The sequence below is a fragment of the Neofelis nebulosa genome, chromosome 4 (assembly GCF_028018385.1).
Source record: "Neofelis nebulosa isolate mNeoNeb1 chromosome 4, mNeoNeb1.pri, whole genome shotgun sequence".
Classification (NCBI taxonomy): Eukaryota; Metazoa; Chordata; class Mammalia; order Carnivora; family Felidae; genus Neofelis; species Neofelis nebulosa.
Genome location: NC_080785.1, coordinates 117,973,870 through 118,000,689, shown reverse-complemented (window position 1 = coordinate 118,000,689; position 26,820 = coordinate 117,973,870). Strand labels below are relative to the sequence as shown.

At 49.9% G+C, this 26,820-nt stretch overlaps 1 protein-coding gene across 14 annotated transcripts in view; it reads right to left on the bottom strand.

The window, feature by feature from the left end:
• ATP2B2 (ATPase plasma membrane Ca2+ transporting 2) overlaps positions 1-26,820 on the bottom strand; it is a 385,851-nt gene that overhangs the window by 80,420 nt on the left and 278,611 nt on the right. For all 14 annotated transcript variants that reach the window (XM_058726006.1, XM_058726005.1, XM_058726008.1 and 11 more), the window contains one exon: positions 1,285-1,482. In XM_058726006.1, the coding sequence (XP_058581989.1) occupies positions 1,285-1,482 (198 nt within the window). The remainder of the gene's footprint in view (positions 1-1,284; positions 1,483-26,820) is intronic.

Sequence of the window (26,820 nt, the reverse complement as noted above, 5' to 3'; positions counted from 1 at the left end):
TTCAACTTCATCTTGTGAGATGTGCCCTTCTTGTGTCTTTAAACCCTTTCTGGGAAGAGTCACACAGGATAAAAAGCAACTTAGTAATATTATGCATAAAATTGAGGTAGTTGGCCTAAGAGAGTCGGTCATTAGACTTGGGCAACTAATCGACTTGGGCAACTCTAGCTTTGGATGGGGTGAGGGGACAGGTGTTCAAGGAATTTCAGAGACCACCTCCTCATCTGGGAAATGAGGCCCATAATGGTTATTTCTTATAAGCTATTCACTTTTTATTTCCTTGCTTGAAGCAATGAACATAGTAGGATTATCTGTTGATGTAGCACATTCACTAGGAAAATGTCGAATCATAAATAATAACAAGTGTTTATAACATCCTACTAATGAAAAATCAGATCGTAAAAATCTAACAAAACAATATATCTTACGTGATCCCATAGTATGTGTCTGTCTATCTATCTATCTATCTATCTGTAATGTGACATAGGTTTGAAAGACTGTGTCATCATAAAGGAAAGAGTCATTGAGTTGATAAAGCACTAGCTGTTAGCAGGTGCTCACTTCCTGGAATGAAAAGATGAGGGAAAGTTGAAGTTCTCCATTAGGAGTCCTAAGTTCTGACTTTGACAAGAGAAGGTCTGCTCCACAACCCTCCCTGGATGAGTGGGTGGTGCTTCCTCCATCAACGGAGCAGTGTCCCCAGTCAGAACTCAGGGACAGATTTTGGGAGGCCCTCTCAAGACCAGGACTCCTCACGTGGGAAAACATGTTCGGCGTCAGCCTCACAAGTGTGTGGGTGATAGTGAACCAACTCTGGGATAGGAATGTGAAAGAGGAGGAATAGCGTGGATACTGAGTCTCTCGCACGCATGAAGGATGAGACCTACGAGGGAAACTGGGAGGAGGAAGCCTGGGGCCGTCACACCCATGGTGGTAGCAGGTCCAGCACCCACTCGGTGACCTCGAGTGAGTTAATGCCCATCTCTGTTCCTTGTTTTCCTCATCTTTAAAATGCACCTAATCAGCCCTTACCTCATGGGGATTTAGGAAGATGACATCCGAGCTCAGAGCTCGGCACACTGTAAGTGCTCAATAAATGCTCACTGTAGTTCCTTCCACTGTTGGTGCAATCCTTGCATCTTGCACATGGAAAAACTGGGGACCGGGGGCTGGGGGTGGGGCCCTGTCCCCTGGGCCTCAATTTCCTCACCTGGAGGAGCCGTGGCTGAGTCCCGGGTACCCGCAGGTGCATGTTTGGTGCAGGGTGGGACGCTGGGGTCTTACCTTCATTGTTCTCTCCAGGCGGGTGGTAAAAGGACAGCCCCAGGGAGATGATGGCCGCGATTTCCAGGATGATCAGCGTCACATCTTGCAGTGCCTCCCACACCAGCTGCAGGAAGGTTTTTGGCTTCTTTGGAGGTATAAAGTTTTGCCCAAAAATCTGCTTTCTCTTTTCCAGATCTGGAGCGGTGCCTGGCAAACCTGTGGACAGAGTGCAGGAAGGTTGGCCTGGGAGGCCTGGGAAAGACACTCAGCTTCCCGGGAATCGTCCTGAATGGGGCTGGCCCCATGGGGAAGCACAGAGCGGGGGGGTGGGGGTGGGGTGGTGGAAACAAAGCAGAAAACTTGCAGGCACCAGCCAGGCACTCAGCACTCGTGCCAGGCCCAGAGTGGGCTCCCGTGAAATGCCAGAGACACCATGAAGTGGGGTGAAGAGTGGTCCCCCACAAAATGATATGTCCGCATCCTAATCCATGGAAACTATGAAGGTGACCTTATTTGGAAATAAGGAAAACGGTCTCTGCTGATATAGTTAAGGATCTTGGCCTAAACCCAGTGTTAAGTGTCTTCATACGTGACAGAGGGAGAAGACACAGACCCAGAGGGCACAGGCCATGTGAAGATGGAGGCAGAGATGGCAGGATGCAGCCACCAGCCAAGGAATGCCGGAGCCACGAAGACGCCCAAAGAAGCAAGGATGGGAATGTCCCCTAGAGCCTTTGGAGGCCGCATGGCCCTGCCGACACCTGATTTCCAGACTTCCGGTCTCCAGAACTGTGAGAGAATAAATTGCTCTTGCCCAAAGCCACCCAGTCTGTAGCCATTTGTTATGGGGGTGACAGAAAGCACATACATACCACCAGGCCCACCCCCCACCACACCCGTGTGCCTGCTTTGCATTTCCTCCCAATCTCTTCATCAAGCACACACTTGGAGACCCCTGCCTTGGGTGTGAATCCCAGCCTGTGCCTCCAGCTCTGAGCCTCAGTGTCCTCCTCTGTGACGGGGATGACGACTGTATGTAGCCCATGAGTGGTTGTGAGCATCTCAGGACAGAATTCGTTAGGTCAGTGTTTGTTGAGCACCTACTATGTGTCCAGCACTGTTCCAGACACTGGGACAGAGCAGTGAGAGACACAAACAGAGCACCCTGCCAGAAGTGCTGACTTCCCAGGGGACACACAAGACGTGGTCAAGCGGTGCCTGGGGTGTGGCATACACTCAGTGGAGGCTAGTGGCCTGTCTCATGGACCATGGGGGTGAAGTGCAGTCCTCATCATGCAGGGCCGGGACATAGCGGCCCGCTTCCAACCCACTGTTTCTTCACTTCCAGACAATTTTCCCTGCCTCACCAATCCGATCCTTACTCCCTGCTCAGCAATCTTTGGAGGCTCTGCACTACCTCCAGAATAAAGTCCATGCTTCTCAGCTTGGCTCTCTGGCCTCTTGATCGGACCCCCAAGCCATGCTTGTGGCCACATTTTCACTACCTGGCCCCCTCCCAACCAAATCAGGCCAGTCCTCTGCTGGCGTGGCTTGTGTGTACCTCCTGCCACATGTTTGATTGGGTGTGCCTTCCATGTCCCTCCTCCCTGCTCCGTTTGCTTGTCTGCAAGTCCCCTCCCAAACTCATTTGCTCCAAGGTGTGGACAAGAATTGTCCAATTCTACCCATAGTTAACATTTGAAATCATTCCACTTAGGCTTCATTCCTTGAAATAAAAACTCCAATTCCTTTAGATTTCCTGGGACAGGGAAGCCATCATCAGTTCTGGACACCATGGTGTGAATGAGTTTCAGGCTTTTTCCTGGGAGTGGGATTTGGTAAAGGGAAGAAAGGAGAACTGGGGATAGTGGTGGGGCCTCGGAGGGAAAGGGCTATGACCAGTCAATACTGGCCTGTTATGGCAGTTTGCTGGGCTTTGACCAGTCAGTTCCTTTTTCTGAGCCTCAGTCTTGATAATAGGGGAGTTCAGTAGGATGGGTGGGTCCTAAGGATCCCACAGGTTCCAAGGTTCCTGAAGTGGTCCTGCTGGGGTCTATTCACAACTCTTCATAGGTTTGGTATAAATAAGGGCTTCACTAAGAAGAAGCTTAGCAAAATTGGGGCCAGTCTATCTCCTAGGCCCGTCCTGATTGATTCACAGAGTGAGTCTTTGAATCTTCTGAGGGTCTGTGATTCAAACATTCTGGAGTGTGACCAGTTGAAAATGTGGGTATTCCCCAGTTCTGGGAGTCTGGTCATAGCTCAGGGGTTCTTTCATCTGGGGATTCATGGGACTGGCTTTGAGATCTTGGGTCCTGGGACAGAGCACAGGGCAGGGGGTTGCAAATCTGCAGAGCCATGGGGCTGAGCAGCTTTTGTGAATGAGTGAAGTAGGTGGGTGGGGGGCAACAGGGAGTAGTGGGGACTGGGGCAACATGAAGAATCTCAGTCATTTTAAAGGGGGAAATTATGTCTTAGCTCTTGTGGGAGAATGTGGAACCAATGAGGTAGATCTGTCAGTCTTCCAAGGGAAGCTGGACACCTGAAATTTGACATAAAATCTTCCCATTAAAAATAGCCCAGGATGAAATACGATGTATCTGTGAGCTAGATTCAGCCCTGGGGTTGCTGGTGTGAAACCCCCAAGGCTATGGACTGGGGAGAGGGGAGGAGCAGGGAGGCGCCAGAGTAGAACAGCCTCCCTGTCTCTTCCTCATCTTTCCCGGTCTTCCGCCCCTCCCCAGCACTACACCCTGCCCTGCTCTGCTCCCTGCAGGTTCTGAGGTCTCCTCTGTTTTTTAGAAATAACAGCTCACAGAATAAAAATATTTGTGTGTTCTGTAGGGCCAGTCCCATTTAGAAATCTCTAGGCAGTTTCCACACAACAAACACCCTAGTATATAAACCCAAGATGGGAACCTTGGGTGTTGAGGTGCTCACATAGGGTGACTGAGATGACAGATGGTGGCCATGACATCTTGCTCACCCTCTTCCTCTTAGGGGAAGAAGGTGGGCTGAGCTGGAGATGGGGATACCCAGCCCCAGGAACTCAGATGGGCTTGAACTCAGATGTTATAGGTTCAGATGCCAGGTCTGAGTGACTTTCGGCAAGAGGCGTCGCCTCTCAGTGCCTCAGTTTCCTCATCTGTAAAACGTGAGTAACTGCAGGGCCTACTTCACAGGGTTGGGCCGGCCTTTGGCAGGATGTCTCGCATAAGGTGCCCAGTGCTGTGCCTGGCACTGGGTGAGGGTATTGGTTAGTGTCACTCAGTTTTAGGAGGTGTGTGTGATAATTATGGCCTGCCGGAGGAGGAAGACTTTGGACAGGTGGCATTTCAGTAAGATGGGGAGGACATCAGTAAGATGGTCAATGTGAGGACATGAACAGCAGAAGGGCTATATGACTGCAGACAAGCCACTTATCCTCTCGGGGCCTCAGTTTCCCCATAGGTGACATGAAGGAAGGATAGGGGCTGGTGGCTCTGATACCTTGTATCCAAAGACAGTGGTTTTGAGGACATACAGGTGGGACCTCCCACTGTCTAATCCACCTATCATGTTTTCCCCAGGAGTGGAATCTCATAGTTTCCCTGCCTTCTGGCTGAAAATGAACATGCCTATTTTGGGGAGCAGAAACAACAGAAGGTGATGTGAGAGATGAATGGTGCTGGAGATTCAATTTAGATTAAAGAGCATCTCACCATTTAGCATATTAAAAATTAACATTCTGTGTCAAGTATCGCTGGACAAAGCCAACAAGGCCTTGAAAATTCAGAAACACAGTGCCTGGGCATTGATGTCAGAAGCTGTGTGGGGTTGTGGGTTTCTAATGTGAATTTCTTTTTTTGCACAAGAGGCAGAGGACAGAGTGAGGAGTCAGGTTTGTGGATGAACTTGGGCCATTTATCTCATCCCTAGGGGACTCAGTATCCTCATCAATAAAATGGGAGCAAAGTAACTCGTAGACTGTGGTGAGCCATGCAGAGAAGAATGTGTGCAAAATTGTATGGGCATAGCAATTGTGCCTTCACAGTAAAAAGCCTCCAGCACTTGTACAAATTCTTCTATTGGAATCGGAATTTGTGTGTTCTATTAATCACGTAATAGGAGAAAGCCAAGCACAGAGCATGGGAAGCTTGGATTGTACAGCAATTATTTGCTGCAATGGCTGTTTGCTATCATTGGATATTAGAATAACCTTTGCGCCAAGCTTCATTTCTATCCCGCTGTCCTGGACACAACTGGATTTGTTCCCAGCCTCTAAGCCCGTGCCCCTGCTAATCCTCATTCCTCTATGTGGATTGCCTTTCTCTCTCCTTAGCTCTTTCAGGCCCAGCCCTGAGTCCCGCAAATGGCAGCCTCAGGCCATGAGAGAGGTCTTGTTTGGTCAGCTGCACACTTGCACAGTGTTAAAAAAGTGATAGGGGCGCCTGGGTGACTCAGTCGATTGAGCATCTGACTCTTGGTTTCCACTCAGGTCATGATCTCATGATTTGTGGGACTGAGCCCCGCATTGGGCTCCAGGCTGACAGTGTGGAGCCTGCTTGGGACTTTCTCTCTTTCTCTCTCTCTGCCCCTCCCCTGCTTGCACCCGTGTGCTCTCTCTCTCTCTCTCTCTCAAAAATAAATAAAATAAAATAAATGATAATTTGTTGCTAGCGTTAAAAACTCAGGTACTTCCACATAAAAATCTGGATGTCTAGCTCAGCAAGGATGTGTGCGTGGACCTCAGGGAGCTGGAACCTGTGGATGAGAGCTCTCTGACCCAAACATTGGCCTCATCTTGGCTGGAGGACATGTTTCCTGTTAAGGAAAGCTCAGGGGGACAGTGAGAACCAGCTTAAGTTCTTCAAGGAGCAGAGGAAGTCTTTGCATCGCCTGGACCTAGCGCAGAGCTGGGGACCAGGAAGAGTGAGTGCAGGAAGGGATCCTGGTTTCCTTAGAGGGAAGGACTTTGTCACCGGTGGGCTGAAGTGGATGGATGTCTAGGGAGGAAGGAAAGGGAAACTCACCCAGAGGCTGGACAACCCGCCATGGTGTCCTGTCACTAGATGCCAGGCCCCCAGCGACTCAGGAGTCTTTTCTCTACAGAGGCCTGAATTCCCCCCCGGCCCCTCTGAAGGTAGAGAAAGTAGTTAGGATCCTATTAGATGGTGTGTATCCAATCTCCCACTTGCTTATTTAATAAATCGACAAATATTTATTGAGCACCTACTATAAGCCAAACATTGCTTTACATGTTGGGGACTCTGGTGCCAGGAAGGGTTGCCTGGAGGAAGTGTAATTGGTTGAGCTCAGAAGAAAGAGTGGGGGCTAATCAGGTGAAAGGGTCTGGGTAGGGTAAGAGGGTTGGCGAAGGCAGAAGAAACCCCAAAGGGCTTGGGAAAGGCCAATGTGGCTGAAGCATCCCCCGTTTGCCCCTCAGGAGAGGGGGCAGATGGTCTCCAAGGGAGAGGACACATCTTTTTGGTGCCACACTGGGTCCTCACTGCGCAGGCCTTGGAGTGCCGGGGCAGGGCTATCTAATGGATAGCAGAACTCATCTTGTTGCCCTCTTTCCCTTGCCTGCCTGTTAGCTCAGCACTGAATTTACAGTTCACTTCTTAGAGCTGCATGGAGGACTCAGTGGTACCTGTTGTGCCTGTAAATCATCATCTTACTTCTCCTTTCTTCCCTTTGTCTGAATTTCCTCACGAAAGTCATTAAAAATCTTTCTGTATGAGACAAACTTTTACAAGCTGCTCTGCTTGTAGGACATGCGTAATCAAGTAGGAAAAAAGGGAGTGTTGAGGTAGGCACAGGTGCAGGGATTCAGAGGTCAGAAGGAAGGGGCAAGATGAAGGAATGGGGGCATGTCACATATGACTTACTTTTGGCCCTGGTAATTGGGGGCTGGGCTCTGCTTTTCCTGTGTGGGGGACACTGACGTGAAACTCCTCATGCCAACCAGCTGGGCTCTGTGAAAAGTAGGGGGCTTTGGCCATTGGGAGGGGCTCAGGGTGAGAGTTGGCAAGCCATCTGGATGACCTCTGACCTCTTCTTCCCTGCTCTGAGACCCCCACAAGGCTGAGCATCCCTGTTCCCCGCAGAGGGACGCCAGAGAACTTTTTCAACCCCAGGAAGGTAGCCATAATGAATGCTGCCACTGAATTTGGCTGATATTTGGGGGGCATTGCCTGGCTGAGTGAACCTGCCTGCTGTCTGAGCAAATGATTTCAAGGAGAAAGTAACTCTCCATCTGCTGCTCAGCGTTAGTGCAAAAACAAACTGCCCCCCCAGATGCCGGTGCTTGGCATATATTGGCCCTCATAAATCATAGATGCAGTTGTTACTACTAACTACTACACTATCAGCATTACCATCACTCTCGGCCTGGAATGTGCCTCCTGGATGTTTCTGTCAGCATGGCTGCTGTCTGAGACTGTCTGAGACCCACCACTGCAGCCACGCCACACCCCTACCTAGGTCCCGAGACTTGGTTTGGATGCCTCTTCACTTGCTGTGTGACCCTGAGTAGGTTACTTACCCTCTCTGGGGGCCCTCAGGTTGTTTCACTTGAGGATGAAACAGAACCAGGCTCTGACAGTGCTTTGTGAACTGTGACATTCTTCCTCCTCTATTGGGGTCACCCCATTATGCAGGAATGTACACTGAGGCACAGAGTCCTTCTGCTGGGATGGCGACTGAGTCAGGCCCCTTGCCACAGAGTCCAGGGGTCACACGTGCCCTCCTCCAGCCTGATCTAGTTAGGGGTGGGCTGCGTCTGCCCAGAACAAATGCCCCACAGCGATCTTAACCTGATTAAGCTGACATAAGTCACTGGCTCACACAGGCCTGATCTGTCAGCTGTGGGGTGCTTAGTAAATTTCAGATGAAACAAATTGTGAGTGCTTCCCCAGGAAGGTCAAAGGGGGCTTCATGGCTCTTGCGTGCATTTAAAAAAAGGGAAGACAGTGCAAACTGGGGAATGTACCCAGAAGGCAGGTGTATGACTTAGTATGTGAGAGAGGCTGTCTGTGCAGGTATGCGTGCACTCGAGGGTGTGGCTGTGTCCGTGTGCACGTGAGTGGCCTGGAGCTTCACGTAGGAGGGGGCGTTCACATGCTCCCACCCTGTCAGAGGCCAGGGAGAGTGGGCCGCTTACAAAGACATCACTGCTGAGATGTTTGGGACTTCACAATGCTCAAGACAAAATGGTGAAATGGTAGGAAAGACCGGAGTTTGAGCTTTGCCCAAGGCTACTTCTGAGCTCCGTGACCTTGGGCAGGTGACCTCCCCGGTCTGGGCCTTGGTTTCCTGGTGTGTAACTTGGGGATGAGGACAGCACTCGTCTCACAGGGTCACTGTGGGGAGGGAACACACTGGATGTGCTAGGTTGGACAGGGGCCTGGCTCGGGGTAAAGGCTTCATAAGCAGTAAGCTTGCTACTGTTGCTGCTGTTATTTGAGCCACCCCCAAGCCACTAGCTCCAAACTTGGTTGTATGTTGGCATCACTAAGGGGCTCTGAAAAATATTAATGTCTGAGCCTCAAACCTAGAGATTCTGATTGAAATGGACTGGGGTGTGGCCTGGGCCTTCGATGTGCTGGGTGAAGGACTTACTGGTTCCCAGGCCCGCAGCTAGAAACACGTTAGAAATGCAAATTCTGACGCCAGCCCAGACCTACTGACTTGACTGCTTGGGAGTGGGGTCCAGGCATGTGTGTGGTAACAGCCTTCCTGCGGGGACAGGCTGAAGAAGGGGCAGAGGGTGGAGAGGACGTAGCTAACGTGCTAGGTGCTTTGGGAATGGCACTGCCCTCGAGCCTCACTGACCACCCTGGTTTCTGCCGAGGTTCTGAGCGGGCAGTGGCTTGAGCGGCTTACACAGCAGGTGGGGGACAGAGCCTGGACCAGCCTTGTTGATCTTTCCCTTCCTTCAGCAGCAGGTGCCTGCTCCCCCACAGCTGGTCTCTCTCCCTGAAGGCTGCACACGCATGTCAAGCTCACAACCTGCCTTGAGGTGGCAGAGGAGGGAATGAGTGTTGTGCTTTGAGAAGCTGACAGACCCAGAGTTGAAGCCAAGGGGGTCATGGAGGCCACAGTCAGACCTTCTGTCTCCTGCTGGTGGCTGAAGGAGCCTAGAGAAAAACTAGGAACAAGGTGAGGAGAGAAAGGAGACCAGAAGAGGAGATCAGGCAGCTGAAGGTTGAGCTGACAGAGGTCCTGCCCTGCTCTACAATCTTCCATGGCTTCCCATTCACAACTGTGACCAACTCCTGTGCTGGTGGGCTCTCTGAGGTTGTCCCAAAGGACTTCTCCCACCTCACTCTCGGTCTTGCTATGTTTATCCCTCTCTGCTGCCAAGCTCTGAAACATGTCTGGCATTTGCTGGTGTTTGTCTGCTGTGTCTGTGTTCATTTGGCTCCTGACCCAGAAGGCCCACCCCTCCCCCCTGTTGAGCTAGTCAGTCTTCTGAGACCCAGATGAAAATTCACTACCACCTTCTGAAAGCCTTCCTTGATTTACCCAGCAAGAGCAATCCATTCTTCTTTCCTTCCCTGAAACCATTTGTCACCCGGGACATTCACTAACACACTTACTTGGACATCCCTCCTGTGCTGGTTTTGGCCCTGGGGTCAAAGGCCGACAGACCCTTCTTCGCTGCCACTATCTTCTAGATTCCGATTCCAGGACACCCTAGAGGAGGCTGTTCGTGCCTGGGAGAGTTGGCCCTTAGGAAACTTCCTTCCCTCTCCTGCTTCTCTGGCGACCCGACATGGGGATGTGAATGCTGGGGCCGCCCCGAGGCCCCTGCACACACGAGCGACAGCCTGTGCCACCCATAAGAGCCGCTTAACACACCTGGGCTCAACCCCTCTGCAGAAAAACAGCCCGTGCCATGGGCATCCCTATGGTCTGCACCTGCATGTGTCTGGCCAGTCGCCGTAAGTAGAGAGGAGATTTGATGGCTTTATTCCAGTGTGCACAGCGGGCAGGTGCCTGGAGTTCACGATCACATCATGGTGTTAGTGATTCCCAACGGATGGGTGCAGGAGGAGGGCTGTGTCTCTGAAATATCATGGCCCCAGGTGGGGTCGTCCATGGATCCAGGGTCTCTAATATTACGGGTGGCAATGTGGAGGCAGGAGCTCACACACAAAGCTGACAGCTGGTGTGAACGCACACGGCCGCAGCACTGGCCGCTTTCTCTGTAGCACGTGGATGCGACGTCCATTGGCTCATGTGCATACATGTGGACATGGCATGGAAGGGCACCAGGGCTTGTGGGCACCCCAGACGCTGTGTCCCTCTAAGCCACCTTGACCCACATGCGGACACGAACTTCTCCACTGATTTAAATCCACCAGTTGCCTTTTCCCCGTGTCAGGCCAAGTTTCCACCCTTACTCTACGGTAGGAATCCTTGCACCTGTAACACCTCTCCACGCATGGTTCCAGAATCTCCATCTGGGCAGGGCAGGGGTATGGGGGAGTGTGGGAGTGGGTGGTGGCGATCTGGTTGGGAGGCAGGTGGCCAGGGGCTCATCTTGAAGCTGTGAAGATAGCAATTACCAAGCATGAGGGGTCCAGGGGAGTTGGGGCCTTGAATAGGGTTGCCAGATGAAATACAGGAACCCAGTTAAATCTGAATTTCAGATAAACAGCAAATAACTTTTTTTTAGGAAAAGTTATATCTCATACAATATTTGGGACATACGACTAATAAAAGCATGAATTATTTTTTGTTTACCTGAAATTCAAATTGAACCGGAAGGCCTGTATTTTTCTTTGCTAAATCTGGTAACCTTACCCCTGAGGCTCCCCCAGTCCCCTCTCCTGGCTTCTCCACTGTTGGAGCAGAACAAGTCCTGTGGCCACCAGTCCTGCCCTCCCATCTGAGGATGAGGGAAACGAAGACCCAGAGCCGGGAAAGTGACCCAGCCCAGACACAGGGTGATTCAGCTGTGGCACTGCGGCTGGGCTCCTGATTCCCGGTGGAGGCCCTTTTCACCAAGGGAGGGGACGCTAGTCTCGCTCAAATGAACAGTGAGCTTTATTGCACATCCCCAAACGATGGCCATTTCATATTCTCTCTGTGTGTCAATCTCATTTAAGGGATGTGGTTCAGACTGTCCCGAGGTGACCTCTGAGAAGCTTTTATCTCATTCCCTTGGAAAAATGGAGGCCAGAAAAGCCATTTTTCTCTTCTGTGACAGGGTCTTGGTGGCTGAACATAGACGCGGGAGAGCTCATGAGAGGAGCTTCTCTATCCCCCCAGGAGAGGGCGCTCTGCACAGCTGCTGCCTGCAGCCTCCCTGGTGGGGACGTACCAAGGCGCAGAGTGCCGGTCTTGACCACTTACTGAGGCCTTGAGCAAATGGCATCCCCTCTGTGAGCCTCAGTTTCCTCATCTGCAAATTGGAGCTGAGGGGCAATCTTCCTCTGTCCGCTGGGGTTAAGATGAAAGGAGGAGAGATGTGGGAAGTGCCTGGCTGATGCCCAGAACCCGGCCAAGATAGCCCTTTCTTGCCTCTGAACTCAAATGCCACCCCCACATGACATCGCCAGAGGGGCAGAGTATATATGCCTTCTCACTGACCCCTTTGGGGAGGCAGGGGGCTCCTCACACCCCCATCCCTCCACTACACTGGGACCGCAGACAGAGGGGGCCAAATGTGCACGTATGTGCAGTTATGTGATCATCCCTCTATCCACGTGCCTTGCATTTAATTCTCCTGGCCATTCTATGAGTTCTACGCATTAGATGGATGGACAAACCAAGGCTCAGAGATGTCAAGTAACTTGCCCAGCGACACAGAGCTAAAGCTGGGATTTGAATCTGGATCTTTAAGGGTCCATAGCTGTACCCTTTCCACACTGTGCCAGGCTTCAGGACCTGGCACTGAAATCAAAGCCAAGAACTTTACCATTCTCCTGCTGCTCTTGAGACAGCCTTTTGCTATCAACAGAGACTTGGCAATGGACAAGGGGTAGCTTCCAGGATGCCAAGCACCTGAAGGAAAATGGGAGAACTTAGTCACCAGGCTGGGCGTTGCCAAATATTTGTGTTGTCAGTGAGGTCTGGATTCTTCCATTAACGTAAATAAAAGTCTCATATTTTGAAAGGGAAAAAAAATCTGCAAGCCCTTCAAAAGCTACAAAATTTATAGAAAAACGCCTTTCTGTCTTTGGAAGGCGAGCGGGCTGAATACACTGTGGTACATAGTGTACCATAAAATAGTACTATGCAACAGTTAAAAGAAATGAGATGCGGGGACGCCTGGATGGCTCAGTTGGTTAAATGTCCGACTTCGGCTCAGGTCATGATCTCGAGGTCTGTGAGTTCGAGCTCCGTGTCGGGCTCTGTGCTGACAGCTTGGAGCCCAGAGCCTGCTTTGGATTCTGTGTCTCCTACTCTCTCTGCTCCTCCCCCACTCATGCTTGCTCTCTCTCTCTCTCTCTTTCTCTCTCTCTCTCTCAATAATAAATAAACGTTAAAAAACATTTAAAAGAAATGAGATGCATGTCTATGTACTCCCAGAGAAGGCTCTCCAAGACAAACTGGGGAGTGGAAAAAAAGCAAGTTACAGAGGAACACGTAGTTTGAGTCCATATATGTAAAACAGACAACTGAACAGAACAACAGCTTCTATTTCCTGTGGGTACGTATATATGAAAATGTGTAGCAAACGGGCCTATAAAGATCTGCTCCAAACTCATGGAGGTGGGACCTCTGTGGAGGAGGAGAAGGTGCTCGGATTGACTGTACAATCATAGTGGTCAAGGGGACCCTATTTTTGACTGAAATATTTTTAAGCAGGAGAAGGTGCTCATGTTTTATTTGAATAATTCAAATTTAATTTAAAGAGGCAACAAATATGTACTACAAGAAAATATAGGTTTGTCTCCATATAACCTTTGGAGAGAGTGGGCTTGGTGACAAATACTCTGGGATTAAAACCTTGGCTTCATGACTTACTACCTGGGTGTTGCTGAGTGAGTCGCTTCACCTCGTCTGTTGCAGGGGCTGTGGTGTCTGGCCCAGAGCCTGGTTGTGCAGATTAAAATGGGGGGGCAGGTGCGACATGCCAGACACATAGGAGGTGCCCCGTGTACAATGGCCATCATCGCTTCTTTCCCCCGAGTCCTGTCCTCATCTCCCATCAGGGTCCCCTCTTGCCCCCAACCCTATTACACCACCCAGAAAACCTCCCCCACCCAAAGAAACGGTTGTCTCAGATCTGCCCACTCTCCTCTACTGCCTGCACGTTGGCCCAGGCCACCATCACTGCTCACCCTGGGGGGGCTTTGGTAGCCACCTCGCTGGTCTCTCTGTTCCCACTCTAATATTCTTCGCCCAACAGCCAGAGGGATATTTCAAAAGTATGGAATATATGGTGTTAGTGTCAGGCCCTTGCTTAAAATCCCCCAGTGGCTTCCACTCCCTGTACAGTGGTGGCCTTCACTTTCTTTTAAGTTTTTTTTTTTTTTAACGTTTATTTATTTTTGAGACAGAGAGAGACAGAGCATGAACGGGGGAGGGTCAGAGAGAGGGAGACACAGAATCTGAAACAGGCTCCAGGCTCTGAGCCGTCAGCACAGAGCCCGACGCGGGGCTTGAACTCACGGACCGCGAGATCATGACCTGAGCTGAAGTTGGCTGCTTAACCAACTGAGCCACCCAGGCGCCCCAAGTGGTGGCCTTCACTTTCTTCTGCAAACTCACTGCCCCCTCTGACCATTGTGCTCCGGTGACTCGGTGACTCTAGCCTCTTTTCTGCGGTTTGAACACAAATGCTTTTCTGCCTCAGGGCCTTTGCACCTGGTGTTCCCTCCCTTTCCTGGAATGCTCTTTCCCCCTTTGCACCTAACTCAGCACTTCCTTTGGCTGAACCTGTCCCTCTCCCTGCCCCCAGAGAGAATGTTCTCTTTTGAATGGTCTCAGAGCTCTCCAGAAATCCCTTTTATTTTTATCATGATTTTAATAATTAGTAGTGTAACTCGTTTTTCTTAATGTTTGACTCCCTGTTGACTCTAAGATCCATGCAGGCAGTGAGTACATTTGTCTTGGTCTGATACACACTAGATAGACAGACACTCAATTCAATAAACATGGGGCCTCTCCTAGACAATTGCATGGGGAGAAAGGAGGTAAGGAGGGGACAGTGTGTAACTCCAAGGCAATTCCTGCTCTGGGACATTTTCATGTTGAGATCTGAGGGGCAGGGGAGAGACTAGGGTCTCCTCAAGTCACCCCCAATATGGCCAAGGCCACACTGCAATGACCTCAGCGGCCTCCTCCGTCCTTGTTGCTGATGGGAGGGATGGAGAAGCCCACAGCCAGCCCCTGCAAAGGGACTTGCTGGGGAAACACCCAGGCCAAGCCTCACGCTGGGGCATCCCTCACACTTCCCACGTAGGGGGCTGAAGTGGCTGCTGGGGAAAAAATGTCAGTGAGATCTAGTATCAGACATATGCCAAGGCAGGTAGAGGCCTTCATATCTGTGACAGCAGCTTCTCTCTGTTGCTAAAAAAAAAAAAAAAAAAAAAAAAAAAAGCAGCTTCTTTGAGGACTAGGAGGCAACTCCTAGAAATAGATGCTCCCTCAGGATGAAAGAATTCGGGGGTGGGGGAACGGAGATGGAGAGGGGAGGAGAAAGATGGTGGTGTGACAGTTATGAAGCAAATCAGAAAACCCACGAGGACCCCAGAAAGCTGAGGGTACCTCTGTGAAAGCTGTAACCGGCCGGTAACATATCTTATACTGGCATCCTTCTCTTCCCTGTTGTACCCCCTCCCCTCCCCACTCCCTCTTGGGATCACTCCCAAATATACCACCTGCACCCCAGCCTCGATTCGCGCTCTGCTTTGGGGGGAGCCCTGAAGAAGGAGACAGGTCGGTAAGTGAGACTTGTGTGAGCAAGGGTGCAACACAGCCCTGGGGGCCGGCTTCCCGGGTCAACCTTCCTCCAATCACTGGCTGTGACCTCCCTGGACCCTTCCGCCCAGGGGCTTGGATCGGCTCTGTATGGGCCCTGGCCGCTCACAAATTCCCAGGTCCTCCTGCACACTTCTCTTGTAACCGTATCACTCATTCACGAAGCTATTAACCTTTAATGAGGGACCTTTTTAGGCTGCTGGGTCAGCCCTGTGGCCGCTCACCTCGTGGATGGAGCTGCCCAGGGATGAGGGTGCACTGTGTGCGTGGCACACACAGAGAGGGTCCCACCCAGGGTGTGGGGCGCCCTGCCGATGATGTCACTCTGGTGGCGAGCTTCTTTTCCTCTCGCTCTGCCTTCCGTGTGCCCGCTCGCTCTCTGCCTGGCCGTTCACCAGCCTGGCTGCCCTTCTGGCTCTCATCCTTCTGGGGTGGCTCTCAGCACCTTTTTCGGGAAGCCCCCCCACCCCCAGCAGCCCCAATCCGACCTGATGGCCCCATGCTGCTGCCTCCTATTTCCACAGAGGTTATCAAATGGCATTTCAACTGACCCTTCTGATTACTTCATTTCGAGCTCCTCAAAGGCAAGTCCTGTGTTGTGTCATTTTGTGTCCTTGGCTGTGGCTGGACACAGGAGACGCCACGTGCTTGTGGAGGGAGGGAGGGCTGTTGGCTGTGCTCAGTCACCACGTGGATACGAACCCCTTTGGTCCAATCATTCACCCTCACAATCACCACCGACAACACTTCACGGTTCCCCCGTGCCGGGTTCTGTGCTCACAGCTCTGCCACGTATAAGTCCATTTGATCCTCGAAGTGACTCCTTGTTGGGGGGGGGGGTACGGTTAACAACTCCTTTTACACACAACTAGTACGGGCAGGGCTGGACTTGAACCCAGGGAAGCTGGCTTGCGTTCTCTTCTGAACTGCTGTAATGTTTGGCCTCATGCATTCGATCAATCGTGACAGTGCTCCTCCCTGGTACCAGTACCCCCACCAAACAGTGGTCATACACAGCTGAGCAGAAATGGCAGGTGGACACCCACCTGGAGGCCTGACTGGGTACTGCTGATACCAAATATGCCATCTCAGAATCTTTAGAGAGCAAGTGGGACGTGCATTTCATCTTGATCCTCTGGGCTTTGAACTGTGTGGTTACAGCATCCAACGATTACCCGTGATTCCAGCTGTACCCCCTTTAAGGCTGTGTGACCTGAGGTGAGTCACTCACCTTCTCTGGACCTCTTGGGTTATAAAATGGGAGAACCCTGGAGACTCTAGAGGCCAATGAGAAGATTATGTGAGGCCATGCATGGCACAGAGCGCTTGGCATAGAGTGGGCACTTAATAAATATTCCCTCAAGTCACCAGTTGGACTTCAGTTTCAACTACATAAGGCCAATAGCCTCGTCCTTTATGGAGGAGGAACCCGAGCCATTGGTGGCATAGCCGGGACCAGAACCCAAGTCTTGAGACACCGAGGCCCCCTGCTATTGCCGCTCCATGACTCTGGCGGGTGTGTACATGTCCCTTCTGGGAATGGTAAGCATTCGCAACCCGTGTCTATCTTGATAGTTAACTGCACGCTGGTGGATGTTCTTTTGTAACTTAGATGTTTTGTGGATCTCTCCAATAATTTGACCAAGGCCACCTCCATTGCTGCCCATGTGACAGAGAAGGCTCAGCGCCTCTTTCATTTCATGTATTAGATACCTCCCATCCGTCCGGCAGGAAGCTGGCTACTCCCCTCCCTACCTAGAAACCTGTCACATTCTCTACTTAGAAGGCCGTTGTTTTGGGACACAGTGTGGTCCCTTCAGCAAACTGTTTCTGAAGTTTTACTAACTCTAAGCATTAGACAGGATGCATGTGTCTGGCTTCAGGAATCTGGTTCCTGTGATGCCTAAGGACCCACGGGTCTCTGGTCAACCCCTCAGTGACATTTCTGTTGGGAGGCAAGTCCACTCTCTTCTTGGAGAGAAGAGTCACTTACTCTGCCAACCAGCCATGTCCCTGTTCTTGCCAGGTTGAAGGCAGGGACACTGAAATGCCAGCCGTGATGCTTACATGGTGACTGGAAGGAGACTGAGAACATTTCTCTCTCTTTCTCTAGTTGTAAAACTGACAGTTTGTAGAGGAAGAAAGGTTGTCGAGCCTGGCCACTGGTGAAGCCACAGACAGCTCTAAGGCCAGCTCTTGCCCCAGTGTGCCAGACTGTGAACTGCATGAGGAGGCTGGTTGAGACTGGCTTGATACCTGGCACAGAGTTCCAGCACACAGTAGGTGCTCAATAAACAAGTGTGGCAGAATGAATGGCTGGAGGCTACAGATCTCACAGTATAAGAAAAACATCCTCCTTAAAGTCTTCAGCAAACAATGAAACTAAAATCAGTTGAGGACAGTTAGGCTTATCAGGAAAGTTAGTGATATTCTGAATGTGCCCTCAGAATATTATTCATAAAAATAAATACTTTTTCACTAAATTGGAATGAATGAATATTAAGAGCTGGATGCTTTCGCTTAAAAAGAGTTCTCTTTATTTATTTATTTTTTGAAAGTTTATTTATTATTTATTTATTTTGAGAGACAGACCGAGAGAGGGAGAGAATCCCAAGCAGCCTCCTCTGCACTGCCAGTGAGGAGCCCGACGTGGGGCTTGAACTCACAAACCATGAGATCATGACCTGAGCTGAAGCCTGACACTCAACTGACTGAGCCACCCAGGTGACCCCAAAAGAGTTCTTAAAAAAAAAAACTTTTAGAGCACCTGTGTGGCTCAGTCCGTTAAGCGTCTGACTTTGGCTCAGGTCATGATCTCACAGTTTGTGAGCTCAAGCCCCACGTTGAGCTCGGTGCTGACAGCTTGGAGCCTGAAGCCTGCTTTGGATTCTGTGTCTCTTTTTCTCTGCCCCTCCCCTGTTCTACTCTGTCTCTCAAAAATAAATAAACATGAAAAAAAAAAACCTCTTAAGGAGTTTAAGTGTTTAAACTCTTTAAAATCTTTCTTTAAAAAAGAGTTTAAAGACACACAGAGGGAAAATTTCATGGTTCTGACCTTTATCTCAAGTGGTTTACACCCTGACCTTAACTTCCAAGGCTCACTGCTCCCACCTCTGCCCCTTCATTGCCTCCCTCCCTCTTTTATTCTGGCTGTCAGGGAGCGGCCCATTCTGAAGGCTCCCCTGGTTGCTTCTCATGCAGGGGCAACAAATAAATTTCCTTTTGCAAGTCGACTGTTATTGATTAGTAGGGTCTACTTGGAGTTGTGCTTGAGGAGTCTGAGCATTGGGATTGATGGGTGATAGATCTGCCACAGATGTGGGTTCAGAAAGTGGAGAATTAGTTGTGTTTCAGGTATTTGCTATGTCTCTCATCTTGTCTGCTCTCTTTTGATCCTTGGGCCAGGATTTTTATGGGATCCACAAGGTAGCCCCTGGTTGTTTCGTCCATGTTTCCAAGTCAGCAAGTCTAAGACCAATCTTATTGTTTCCTTCAAATCTATTCCTCTTTCTGGTCATATTGACAGCCTCTTTGGCATTTCTAGATTTGGCCTTTCTTCTTCAGTCTTGAGATCATCATCTGAATCTGGGCTTCCAGAATCTCTCACCTGGCTACTGCTGCAATGGCACCTTAGGGAGTCTCTGTCCTTCCAGTCCCATTGCCTCTGACCCACAACATATGCTGCTCTGATCTCCCATAAGTGCCCACTCTCCACACTGGAACTTGCAATGGATCTAAATGCTCAATAAACAGTATCTAATATCTCTTGTTTGAGGGTTAAGACCAATTGCATTCGTTCGTTTGTTCATTCGTTTGTTCATTCGTTAATTAATTAATTAATTCATTCATTCCCCTTTCCTTTCCTCTTTGTTCATGTATTTGTTAAATAGACATTTTGTGATTACCGTCATGGAAAATGTCAGACATGTGTTGTCTCCTAAGGACACAAAGATAAACTACGCATGATCTCTGCTTTGAGGAGCTCACAGTCTGGGGTGGAAACAGACACCTAAAAAATTAACTCCAATCCAAGGTAATAAAATGACACTTGAAATGCCTCTCTTTCAACCTCTGGTTCCTTTTCCAGACCATTTCTTTCATCTCTCCTTTGGGATCTGACTCAAAGCCATTCTTCCTAGGGTTCTTCTTCTCTTCTTCTCTTCTTCTCTCAGCACCTGCCACACTCTGGGGCACAGAATGATGGCCTGTCTGGGTCTACCTGCTTCTACTCCCTTTCCACCAACTGATGCCTTTGCGTCATTTCTGTATAAGGCAAATTGTCCAGCACGCAGTAGGGCCCCACTAACAGTTGGAATTGAATCACTTCCAGTTTTTGACTAAATCTCTCATGTGTTCTATTTCTCCTCTTCAACCCCAATCTGACCTCTCAGATGGGCCATCCGTCCATTTGCTTTGATGCTGGGCTTGGGGCCAGACTGCATGGCCCTGCCACTTATAGGTTGGGTATGTTAACCCCTAGATGCCTCAGTTTTCCTATCTTTAAAATGGGGATTATGATAGAACTTTCCTCATATATGTTGATGGGTTTAGGACAGGGTTTGGGACCTGGTAAAATTGCTGGCCACTACTATGGTCACAAAGGTCTTTCCCTACATTTTGGAAAAAGGCCCTTCTCTTTATTTATCCTTTTGGTCTGAACCCATTCAGTGTTTGGAATTGTCACCCTCTCCTGCTTGTGTCTACCTTGTATTTTGTCTGCTGATTCTGAGTCCCTGGGGTCCTGTCCAGGGGTGTTGAGCCTTGGAGGGCTGTGGAAAGGGGAGGGTGGGTGGCCCAGTCACTTCTGCCCAGGCAGAATCATGGCCCCCACTGCTCACAGGTCACGCCTGATTGCCTAGCAACAGGAACATACATCTTGGCAACAGCTTGCAATTTTATGGGGAAACAAAATGTTCCTGATTAACCCTCAAATCACATTCCAGTGAGTTCTGTTCAGCCTGAGGCTGAGCAACATAACCAAAATGAACAGAACAGAGCACCAAGGCATGTGGTAGGGAGGGCCCTGTGCCCTGGGGCTGGGGCTCCGGCCATGGGCTGGGTAGGACAACACAGAGGCCCTTACCTAGATCTGGGTTCAAAAAGTGGCCTCGTCACGTCCTCATCAGGTGAGCCTCTCCTCACCTGCCAGAGTGAGGATTTAGTCCCTGCCTTCAGGGCCCCAGTGAGAATAACACGAGAGCCATGCCACTCCCTCTTCTCAGCCCTGGTGGCTGCCTCACTTGAGAAGAAATCTCACACACCTCCCACAGCTCACAGGCAAACTCTGCTCCCTCCCCTGGCTTCACCTTTTGCCAAATGTCCCCTCAGGTCCCACCTCCAGCCTTTGCCCCTGCCACTTCCCCCCCCCAGCCCCCCACCCCCAGGCCTCCTACATGCAGCCTCCCTTTCATTTTCCAAGTGTTCTCTGCCTCCTGCTCCCAGGATCAGAGGATCCACTGTTACTCCCAACTTCAGCCCCTTGCTTATTTCCTGCAGGGCACTTGTTACAAGGGACAATCTCAGGGATTTTGCTATTTATTTGGCTTTCTGCTAGTCGCCCACACTGGAATGCGAGCCCCATAAAGGCAGCGACATTCATTATTTTGTCCACTGCTGTGTCTATCTCCAGGACCTAAAACACCATCTAGCACATAGTAAGTGCTCAAGAAACATGTGTTGAATCAATGCATAACCAGATGGAGGGCTTTGCCAGGGCCTGGTGCTTAGCGGGTGTGCACGAGCCTTTGCGACCTTTATCTCACTTTAGGCTTTTCTTCTCTGCAAAGGTGAGTGAGCTGACACCCTTAACCCCCTGCTGCTTGGCCCCACATCTACTGGAGGAAATTCCTTCCTAGGGATGTATAGCAAAAAATAAAAATACCTGTAAGCCGAAAAGCATGCTAGTAGGAAATCATCATGTCTAGCACTTTTCAGGGATAAAACTTAGGACAGAAGTAGCACCAGGTATCCCAAGAGGCTCTGAAATTTTAATACACAAAATAGGGAGAGGGGAAAAAATATCTACGATCTGAGGGCATATGAACACACTGAAAGGGCAGGGGTTAGGGCCACATAGGCCTGGGTTCAGATGTCATCCACCAACTTGTTGCTGAGTAACCTTGAGCACACTGTGCCTCAGTTTCCTCATCTGTAAAATGGTGGTACTACGGAAATGAGATGTGGTATTTAAAGGGCAAGTCCCCCCGGCCACATCCCAGGCTCAGGATTAAACCCCAGGTATGAGACCCACCCTGGTCTCCAGCAGGATCTCCCTCAGCCTCCCATGTTGCGGCTGTACTTTTTTCATTACAGCACGGCTGACTCCCTGAGATGGTAATTGTTAGGACAATTTAGGTAAGCCTTTGGGGGTGACAAAAAAGCTGGCAGTTCCAGATCAAACAGTCAGCCGTCTCATGGGTCCGTCATCAGAACATCAGAGGGACAGTTTTGCAGCCTGGCCTCACATTAACTGCAGCAGCCAAAAAACTGATTATTCCAAACCCCGGTGCTCACTTGTTCAACACTGTCTGCTTGTCTGGGTAATTAGATCTCCCAGGACTTCAAGAGGATGCTGGTGGCTTCGTGTCAGCTCATGCGTCCTTGAGGCTGGCAAGGGGGCGGCAGGAACTGCTTCTCTGCCAGTCAGATCCCAGCCCCTCCCTGGCCAGTACATTCCCCCTGACCCAACCTCTGGGTGGGGATGAAAGGCCCACACCTTTCCACATCAGAGACAGGGAACGCAGGGGAGTCGGGCCAGGGCTGGGACAGGGAGGTGGTGGATTGCTGGTGGCTTTGGCCAGGGTTAGTCTCTGATACTTCTGTGGTCTCCCTGCTGAGCTGGGCGATGGGTTCCGGTTGGGGGAAAGGTGGACTGAGGAGCCTTCAGCCCGCACATAATATGCACACGCACATGTAATCACCATTCACGTTTTCATTTACTTAGAATCCCTGTTAGGTACTTGGGGATTCAGAGACAAACGAAACTGCCCTTGCCCTCAGGAAGTATAAAATCCAAACGTCTAGGAGGTTGCCTGCCTACCCACCACCTATGCTATGGCTGCCTCTCTCAAGTGGAAGAAAAATGATTTCACCCTTTAGGAGGTAAGCCAAACTATGGTCATTTACAAAGCTACTGATAGTGTTCTACAGTTTCCCTCTGCGGGGATTTTTTTTTTCCCCTGCAGGGGGCGTGCCCAGGATTTTCTCCACATGCTTATTCCTCTGTGATTGGGGCAGTTTTGGAACCCCATTTTCTCACTGAGCACTCAGTGACCTCTTGGAAGTTGGTTCTCTCCCAGCTGAGAGCCCCAGGTTTAACAAACTAGGGGGCCCTTTCTGACCCTGTGATTTCTCCAAATACATCCCAGCAAGGAAAGAGGTGGGGGAAAAGGAGGAGTGGGAAAGTTAGTGGATTCAAAGACAAATCCAACTCTGTGACCCACCCCTGTGTGATCCTGTGCAAGCCCTCTATGAGCCTCAGTTTCTTTAAAACAGGAGGCTGAAAATTCTTTTCTCCTATAGCATCTACGATATAGAAAGAGATCACAAAAGCTTGTCGTGCCTATCAGAGTACCTGGCAGAAAGCAGTAGCCCCACCAGAACTCACCCTCAGTGAACCAGGGAAAGCAATTCTTGGGGATCCAGCACGTCATTGAGGCTCAGGTTAAATATCACTTCCATAGGGAAGCCCTCCCCCACTGCCTGTCTAAGCTGCCCCTTCCCATGGTTGCCCTCAAAGTCCTTATCCACCTGATACATTTTCTTGTTCATTTATTAGTTTCCTGTATTTTTTTGCTGGACTCCTATAAGCTTTGTGAGGGTAGGTATCTTTGTTCACTGAGGTATCCCCAGAACCTAGGACAGCACCTAGCAAACAAGCAGATGCTCAATAAAGGCTTCTTCAAAGGATAGATGAATTAAATGAATGCAGTGATTCTCGGCCAGAGGATGGTGCAGACCCCACCAGAGGATGTGTGAAATTTGGTGGGGAGTAGTAAGTGGTAGGGCATCTATAGTCTCAACATTATAATTATTGTAATTTACTTTCAGTTATCTTTAATTTATTCTGGAATCTTAATATGGCACCAATGGAGGTGCAAGCTGTGTAGTTTTAAAGGAAGCTCTAGGGACTCTGGTCTCCTGTAGGCCTGGAAGCCTGTGTTTGAGGACTCTGCAACAGGGTGGCAGCTGGATCATGCCAGGCCTGAAGGCCACAGTGATTTTAAATTTTATTCTTTTTTTCTTTTTTAATTAAAAAAATTTTTTTTAAACATTTATTTATTTTTGAGACAGAGAGAGAGCATGAACAGGGGAGGGTCAGAGAAAGAGGGAGACACAGAATCTGAAACAGGCTCCAGGCTTTGAGCTCTCAGCACAGAGCCCGACGCGGGGCTCGAACCCATGGACTGTGAGATCATGACCTGAGCCAAAGTCGGATGCTTAACTGACTGAGCCACCCAGGCGCCCCTCTTTTTTAATTTTTTAAATGTTTATTTACTTTTGAGAGAGAGAGACAGAGACAGAGAGATAGAGTGTGAGCAGGGGAGGGGCAGAGAGAGAGGGAGACAGAGAATCCAAAGCGGGCTCCAGGCTCCAAGCTGTCAGCACAGAGCCCGACGCAGGGCTCGAACTCAGACTGTGAGATCATGACCTGAGCCAAAGTCGGACGCTTAACCGACTGAGCCACCCAGGCGCCCCGAATTTATATTTTATTCTAAGAGCAGTGGGGATCATTGTGTTTTGAGTAAATGGTGGTACAAGTAGGTTCATTTTTAAGTCTATTCTGGCCATGATAGGGAGAATAACTTGGAGGGGGAGAGGATGGAAAAGGGAGGGGCTTATACATACATTATTTTCATTTAACTTTTCTGGTAACCCTGTAGGTAGGCATATCTAAACTCACTCTTCAGATAAAGAAACTGAGGCTCAGAGAGGGACTATAATTCACCTGTGGTCACACAGGAGTGAGCGGAGCGGCTGACATTGGATCCTCAGTTGGTGTACCTGTCCAGGACTTGCCAAACAGCCTCCAGCCCCTGGGCCTAGAATTTGGGCTCATCTTTTATAGCCCATTACTCCCAGACCTGGAGGCCCTTGAGAATGTTGCTGGCCAGAAAGAGGCAGGTGAGTGAGACCTGGAAACCATGATCAAGTTCATAGGCAGATCAGGCATCTGCCTGGCCCCCACCCTGGCCTCTCTCTCTCATATTTGGGCCTGAGCTCCACTGTGTTTGGGAGCAGCTAAAAACTCCCAGGCTTCTGGGCAAAGTCCCAGCACCACCCTGCGGGGAGCATGGAGCCCTGGGGATGCCCCCTCATCCCCTTTTAACAGCCCATTAAGAGAATGAAGTGTGGCCTCATCCAGGCCCAGAGTTTTATTCCCACAGGGGTGTGGCTTGGACAAGTGAGTCACCCCTTCTGCTTCTCAAGTTTCCTCATCTGCAGAATGGGGAAAACAGTGGCATTTTGGGATAGTGCTTGGGACAAGATGATGGCTGACTTGGCTATCACCGGAGGGCTGGGCAGTCTAAATCGACTTCCTGGCCTGCCTTAGGTTGAGCCTTCTGCTGGCCACCAGGTGGTCCCTAATAAGAGGGCAGCCCCAGAAGAGCTTCTGGTGTGGGGATCCGGTTCTTCACATTGGACATCTGTGGCCATGAGCCAGGCACATGTGGCCGCAAGAGAGAATTCCCATCTTCCTGGAGGGTCGGTGGGGCTCCCTGCTAAATCATGGATTCACTATGTTTAGGATGTCCACTCGGCCTGGTTTTGATATCAGGTCTAAGCCCTCAGGGGTACTTGTCTCTTATCTGGGCTACTCCAAACCCCTGAGGGTCTCTGTTCACTTTTCCCTACCCTTAGGGGTACTTGTCAAGACTCTGCCCTATGACACTCTTCCACTAGGGGTGTCTGTGTCCTCTTGGGAGAATCTCTAAGGGTGGGCTCTCAGGCATGTGACAGGAGATTTAGTTCATGTACCTCCCTCCCAGGAGAAGGTGGGGAGGCTGGGCTGGGGTGGAGATGTGGCCCGGATGTGGCTGCTCTGAGCCCCTGTAACTGTCCCTCCTGGCTGGGTCCTTTGGTTTGCTAGTCTCAGGATTAAGCTTTGGATTATTTTTAGGGACTCTGGGACTTCAAGCAATGATGAATAAAAAAAAATTAGGAAGATATCATAAGAGAAAAAAATACAACTTAAAGAAATTACCGGGGTGCCTGGCTGGCTTAGTTGGTAGAGTATGTGACTATTGACCTCAGGGTTGTGAGTTCAAGTCCCATGTTGGGTGTTGAAATTACTTGAAAATAAAATTTTTTTTTAACATTTTAAATACAGAGAACAAACTGAGGGTTGATGGGGGGTGGGCGAGAGGGGAAAGTGGGTGATGGGCATTGAGGAGGGCACCTGTTGGGATGAGCACTGGGTGTTGTAGGTAAGCGATGAATCACGGGAATCCACCCCCAAAACCAAGAGCACACTGTATACACTGTATGTTAGCCAACTTGACAACAAATTATATTAAAAAGAAAAGAAAAGAAAAGAAAAAAAAGAAAAGAAAAGAAAAGAAAAGAAAAGAAAAGAAAAGAAAAGAAATTATCAAAAGAGAAACAAAAGCAGGTGTTGGGTTTTGGCTGTCCAGTGGCTTCTTCCTTCCTTTGGGAAATTAGGTCCACTGGGAGGAGTCTTGGTGGCTGTCAATCAAAATGCTCCTCCCCCTTCCTGGCCTGGAGGTGGGCACGTGACCAAGCCAGGCCACTCACATGCTCTCTCCGTGGACTTGGAATCCGTGATGCAGCACAGCCAGCTCACTTCTGCTTGTAACAGCCCATTGCTACGTTTTCAGATAATTTTGTGAACTGGTTAGTGGAGCCATCACTGGAATTAAATGATTATACTTAAAATTTATATAAATTATATTTAAAGGGTAACAATATCTCACACTCATCCCTTCCTGATTATTTTACCAAATGTCACTAGGATCTGTTGTCTTGCATAGAGAGCCCATTGCGCCCGCTGGTAGAAAAAGGATATAACACTGTGCTGCGGCATATGTCTCTTCCCAACTCTGCATTCAATGCCATCGTGTTGGGGACATGGTGGGACTATTTGCACCACAGAAATCAGGACACACTACGAACAAGGACTCCTTCGCTACCCAGACAGCTGCGTGTTATACATTTTCCAACAAAGCACTGCTTGGAATCCTGAGGATCGTGGGGACCCACACAGCTGGAGTGGACTTTTCCCTACCCCCCATGACCCAAAGGGACATTGGTTCTGTCAGTCCTGCCACAGATCCAGACACATCCCCATTTCCCTCCAGAAAGCTGAGCCGGGGTTTTCAGACCTAGCTCCAACTTAGAGCATTCTGATCAGGGATCTTCCTCATGTGCTCAGGCAGTTTCTGTTGCTTACACCCAGCATGCCTCGGCTGACCCGTCTTAGAACAACATCCTCACAAATGCAGAGTGACCCTGAGAGAAAAACCATCGCCCTTCATCTCACCCCTTAACCCCAGCACCGGGACCTTCGGGATACTTCCTTTATGCCTCTTTCCCCTTGCATCTGTTTTTGTGAAGCTGCTGCCATGGTCAGTGGTAAACCCCACCTTTTTCCTATCACCTATTTCAAGAGCCTCA